This window comes from Tyto alba, unplaced genomic scaffold, assembly GCF_018691265.1.
Source record: "Tyto alba isolate M040663 unplaced genomic scaffold, T.alba_DEE_v4.0 Super-Scaffold_48, whole genome shotgun sequence".
In the NCBI taxonomy this organism is placed as follows: Eukaryota; Metazoa; Chordata; class Aves; order Strigiformes; family Tytonidae; genus Tyto; species Tyto alba.
Window position 1 is genome coordinate 28596701 of NW_024881324.1, and position 6218 is coordinate 28602918.

The 6218-nt window shown below is 50.3% G+C and overlaps 1 protein-coding gene across 4 annotated transcripts in view; it reads right to left on the reverse strand.

Annotated features, from left to right (window-relative positions):
- TENT4A (terminal nucleotidyltransferase 4A) overlaps positions 1–4998 on the reverse strand; it is a 59125-nt gene extending 54127 nt beyond the window's left edge. For all 4 annotated transcript variants that reach the window (XM_032981740.2, XM_032981739.2, XM_032981738.2 and 1 more), the window contains exon 1: positions 3787–4998. In XM_032981740.2, coding sequence (XP_032837631.2) covers positions 3787–4616 — 830 coding nt within the window. In that variant the 5' untranslated portion in view covers positions 4617–4998. The remainder of the gene's footprint in view (positions 1–3786) is intronic.
- Positions 4999–6218: the final 1220 nt, after the last annotated feature.

Here is a 6218-nt window from a genome sequence, read left to right on the forward strand (position 1 = left end):
GAGCACCATTCCAATGTATCATAACACTTCTGGTACCCACACTAATCCTCAACAAGCCAATTCTATTGTTTCTGCACAGCACTGTAATGTACCAAGCAGATATGCCAGGTATTTCAGCACTCATTCAACATCGACAATTAATCTGAATGCCTAGTTGAAAGAATTAAGAACAGGCTCATATTGTTAAAAACACCTTATTCTTTACTTTGCTAAATTCATATTAAGGAGCAGAATAATTGCATTAGACATGATTTTATACTATTCATAACCTATTAACTATACCTTAAGTGCCCTATTAGCTGTGTACCCAAGCAATGCAAACCTAGCAGTAGAGTCCTTACTAAAAAGTTTAGAATAGCTTGATTCCATAGTTTGCAATTAAATTCCAGCAGTTTTAAACTCTCTGGATGCTTAAATTAGATACATTTAAAATACTGGCTTCACAGAAACAGAAAGTATTAGTTTGATGTACAAAGAAAGCAGACTCTAAGATGCTAGATGTAGTTTAAAAACATTCGAGAGGATACTTTACAGTAGCAAGAAACCACATGTAGTTCTAAACAGTCACAACAGTTTGAGCTAATCTCATAATATTAAAGAAAACTTATCTGCATCCCATCTGAAACCAACCATTTTGTGATCTGCACTCCTAACCTAAACCCAGGCATTTAAGAATTTACATTGTTGCTTTATTATTCACTCCTTTAAAGCATTGGAATAAATACGGCTTCATTCTCCTCGCTCATCTTCTAAAAGTCTGGAAAAAAGATGACACAGGTCAATATAGGGCATCCTAAGCATAGCTTTAACATGAAAGCTACACGAGCATGGCTATTCACACCTGTAGTTTATGATATTAAGAATTTCCTTTATAACCCAAAGATTGGCATGCTGCTGTCAGAAGGTTGTAAAAACAGTAAGTCCACTGGAAAAAAAAAAGGAATGCTATACATAAAACAGAGCAAAACATAGCCTTTACAAAACAAAGCATTCCTAAACGTCACCACAACTACTATCACAAAGCCACTAAATATGATCCATTTGAAAAAAATGGTGATGCCTTGCACTGCTACAGACCATCTCCAGATCTGAATGAGAAAGCGGAGAGAGCACAGTACTATTTCAAAGCACACAGGCATTTCAGCAAAAGTACTACTGCAGCTGGGAAGAGGGCAAAGAGAGATTATCCTTCTTAGTCTGTTATCAAAACAGTAACACTGTGAGCTACTGCATATCACCTGGAAACTTCAGCATGTTGCAAAAAAACATTTGCATAAGAACATCTACGATCAAGTCCTTCTTCCTACAATCTATGTCCAAACCAGACTGCAACTGAAGATAGTAAGGTTTACATTCTTTGACAGCTGCATACACCAATTTGACACCACTGAAGATGCTCTGTCAATAGATCATCACATTTACGGAAGTGATGCTTCAGGACTGGGCTGACAATTTGAAGTAACCCAAGGGAACAAACCAGCAACATAAAGGATCCAAGAGAAGCTTTTGTAGACATCTGTTCCCACCCTTGTCTTTTCAGTGCATTTGTATTTGAACAGCCAAATAATACACCAGCCTGGCTTCAGGAAAAGAAAGTTAAATTCACCAGCGGTCAGGCAGGAATTACTGCAGAAGACAGACACCTAAAGCCATCAGTGGCAACATTCTGTTATTTCAGCCATGTAACTACTTCATTAAAAAATTCCCAACACCAAACAGAAAATTGTTTTGGAATACACATTTGTCCAAGATTCACCCTAACTTATACTCAAATTTTAAGGCAGAAACTGCTTCTCATATGTAAATCTATGGTTTCAACTGCTACGCTCTCCTTCAGCACTGGTTCCCTGCTGCTCCAAGGAAAGCTAGAACTCTGGGATCACACATGCTGTAGTTACCGGTGTCCCACTCCTAGCATCAGGTCTCACTGTAGTAACACAGTTCCTTGACAGAAGATCAGGAAACACAGCTTCCACTTTGAAAGATATTTAGCCAAGAACTTGTCATTAACACACCAGCAAAAGAACAGCCTGTTCATGGAGCTGAATAGCGCAACTGAAGTTTGGCTAACAATTTTCCTGCGTATGGATTCTCTATAAGCTTATACTTGAAAGTGGCATAAATTTTATTAAAGTAAAGCCAACAGAAGACAAAAGGGCAGAGATGAAAGATAAGGATATGTGACTGGCATAAGTGGTGCTGCCTAACGGCAAGAGGACAGAACCTGCAGTACCTGGATTCAATTCCCAGGTTTGCAATAGACCTGCTGGGTGACCTCTGCCAACTCCCTCATCCGCCTGCCTGGAGATCTACCTCAGTGACACTGACTTGTCTCACACAGATAAATTAAAATGTTACCTCAGTCTTCTATTTCATCTTTACGTAAAGATAACATTCAGCCTTTTTTTAAGATACTATTCGAATTTTAAACATACATTTTATTAGTACAGGACCCAAAGCTCCTAGCATATAACACTTCTTAAACATCCACATCTTTGCTTCCTGTAAGCAGTTTTCATTTTCAATGTCAGTTTGGAATTAAAAAGCAGTAATCAAGTCTTGTTCTCCCCCTTGAGAGGCTACAGTTTGCAAAAAAAAAAGAAAAAAAAAAAAACACTTTCAAAGCATCTTTTAATACTTCTGGATAACTTAAGTGTACTCAACACCTGACAGTACCACCCAAAAGAGAAAATGAAGACTCTGGCCTTAAGTTAAATCTCTCACTTAAATTTCTGCAGCTCTCAAAGTGTCCGCAGTTATCTTTATCTATTTCCCTCTACAAATATGCAGTGCCTTTACTCTATGGGCATCCAAGGGTCTTGGATTTCAGGAGCTCCAAGAAACTATTTTTGAAATTACATCAGAAATCTGCTATAGTCAACCAATACAGCTAGCCCTTTTTCCATTAATAAAATACCTTTAACATTCAAAAGCAACATTTACCCTTGACCGAGCGAAATTTGACAGCTGAAATACAGAGATCTCACCCCAGAGGTGCTTTGGGCAACTTTAGTCCCTTCTACGTGCCAATCGGGCCAAACTGAACACTCAGCCTTACTAACTACCCATTTATATAAGAAAGTTATGCCCACAGAATAGGAAAACCTTTGCAAATGTATTCTCTTTAGAAAGCCAGTATTTCAGTTCAGATATTGGCTGAGTCAGTCTATTCTAGCACTAGGGCATCTCCCTCCAAAATGTTTTCAGGGCACACTGAGTTTAATGCTTATTTCCGCCAGATTTGGGCACTTCCTTTTCAAATGATGCTCTGAACACTCCCCAAAGTAACCAGTCTGCTATGGCCTAAGCAGAGGCATTTAAAAATTAGTGCAAGGGTTTTCTTTGAGCTGCTCTGAGCTGAAGCCTTCCGCTTTCCCCATACAATCTCAGTTGACCCCTAGAGAAGCTCTGACAAGCATCCCCCACCCATCTTTGCTTTAATTATTGTAGGTGCCATTTGATAGCGGCCTGACAACCTCACCTCTCCCCCACCAGTACAAAGCAAGGCCTAACTCCCTGTATCCATGGCCTCCCAGGCCCTGCCTGCATCTCTGCTTCGGCCTGGAGCCACCCAACTGGCACAACAGACCAAGGTGATTTTCAGAAGAACAGGGTTTGGTGCCTGGTCACCCCCCTCTCCTGAAGCTCGCTGCCGCAGCCGGCTGCAGAGGAGTTTGGGTGACCCCAACCCACCCGCCCACGTGCCCGGAGGGGCCACAGTAGAGTCCGCCGAAGTGCCCCCTTTCCTCTAGGGCTGCAGCAGCCCCAGGGGCCCTGGCTGCTCACCCCTGCACGCCCGGGCTGTATTTCCTGGTCTTCCAGGGTGTGCCGGGGCTCTGCAGTGCTGGCTGAGGTGGCTGCCGCTGCTGGTGGGGGGAGTTGTTGACGGCGACGCCACGGCTGCCGGAGAGCAGGTAATTCATCCCATAGGTGCTGGCTTTATTCTCTCGTTTCCTACGGCCCGGGTGGTACTGGTGCTGCTGGGGAGACGCCGGCGGCGGCGGGTGGGGGCTGCGCGCCAGGTGCGGCGGCTGGTGGTGCCCGTTCACACCGTTCACTTTGTTCTCGTGGAAGTTAAAAAACTCACCGGGTCCTGCCCCGCTGCCCAGCAGCCCGGGAGGAGCCACCGCCGCCGCCCGGGGGCCGCAGGAGGAAGAGGAGGAGCCGCCGCCTCCGCCGCCGCTGCACGATCCCGAGGAGGAAAAGCCGGGGCTCTCGGTGCCGGACTCCACCGACGAGCAGGAGGACGAGGAGGACACAGAAGGCGACTTCTGCAGCCGCCGCCCTCCCTCACCACCGTTCACCGCCGCGGGGCCGGCGGCGGCGGCGGCAGCGGGAACCAGTCCGGTCAGCAGGGCCGGCGGGGAAGGCGAAGGCGAAGGCGGCGAGGAAGAGGAGCAGCAGGCGCCGCCGCCGGGCGCCCCGAGCCGCACGCAGCCGTGGCCACGGGGCGGAGAGGCGGCGGAGTCCAGCGCCGGGGAGTTAAGGCAGAGATAGTGCGGGAAGCTGGCGCCGCCCCGGCCCCCCACGCCCTGCGAGGTCTCCCAGATCTGCATCCACAGAGCATTCGCGGGGCCTTTCTGCTCGGGCTGGATCCAGGCCACGCGGGGATCCATCCACGCCCGCCCGGCTCCGACCCCTCACGGCCCGGCCAGAGCGCCGCGCCGTCGCCCCCGGCTCGCCGCCCGCCGCGCACTCCCTCGCCTCGGCGCGCCGGGCCCGGCAGCGGCGCTAGGCACGGGCCGGGAGCCGAGGCATGTGTCGCGGGGGGAGGAGGGCGGGCGGGCGGAGGCAGCGGGGCAGAGCCGGGCGCGGCGCGGCGAGCGCGGCTCGGGATGGAGCGGAGGCGGCGCAAACTGTACCCGGCCCGGCGCTGCCCGGAGCACTCCCCTCGCCGTTCCAATGTGGCGTCCCCCTCGCCAGGGCCAGAACCAGCACTGCGCATGCCCCGCAGATTTTAAACCTTCACTGGAGACGGCCGCCCCGGCAACCGCACATGCGCGCTGGTCTGCCCGGGGGTGGGGGGGAGCGGGCGGTGGAGAGGGGGCGGGAAAAGGACGTTGGGAAGGCGTCCCCCGCTCGGCCCTTGTCCGCATGCGCACCCGGGGCTGGGAGGGAGGGGGGGGGCGGTGGCCCGCGTCGGAAGAGCTCGGAAATGTTCGGAAAGGCTCGGCTGGAGGGAGGGAAGCGGGCGGGGGGGGGAGCCTCGGTGTCCGCCGCGCTTGCGGAGTAGCGCCCCCTGCCCGCCCCCCCCCCCCCCCCCCCCCCCCTAGTCTGCGGGTGCTCAGGCGTTTACTGCTCGTTTTCCTAGAGCCAGAAAAAAGCACCTTGCTGTGCTGCGTATCCACGAGAGGCTTCCGTTTTTATTAGGCTTGAATCTGAGGGGGTGGGTGCCTGTTCCCGGGGTGTCTCTGGAGTGGGTGGGTTTCACGAGCAGCGATCACCGGGTGAAATGCGTGTGGCTGCAGTCACGGGGTCAGAGGCAGGCTCTAACAGCCAGCCTTCCAGAGCGATGTTCGTAACTGTTCCCTTATCAATCCAGTGATTCGGCCTTTTCCTTGAGCAGCTTCAGCACGCCTGTACATAAAGCGTCCTCTCCCCGGGGTACCCACGGAGTCTCCAGTGATCCAGGAATTACCAGCCAGTTGGAGACAGCCCTCGCCCGACTGCAGAACAGCAGAGAGGGCTTCTACATGGATAATGACACATGCTACCAGGGAAATCCCAGTTACAACCACCCTCCAGTGCAGCTGTGTCGTACATCTTGGGTGATCTGACAATGTAGTGCCACGGAGGAGAAAAGGGGGAAGCCCCGCTCCCCATAATACTGCTACTCCCTTTTCCTGCTCCCTTGCACGAGCCCCGATATTGATCACTGAGCTAATTGAACTTGTTAATTCAGCAGAAGACTATGCTAGGAAGAAAAGTAATCGTTTTCAGCCGTTCATTTTGAATAAGCTTACTTTGTGATCAGAGCTGGTACTAAGGAGGGCGTGGAGAGAGGACTGTCATTTGTTAGCAGAGCACAGTTGTATGTGATGCAGCTGTATTCTCTAACCATACCCTTAGGCTTCAGAGCAGGAGAAACTGATTTGAGGGCGACAGCCTCATGTTTATTGTTGGAAGTAATTTAGAAAGCGAAAGTCATTCATTTGTTCTTGTTAAGAAACAGGTCTGGTTTCAGGAATAACAGCCAAACTACACGTAAAAGTACACAA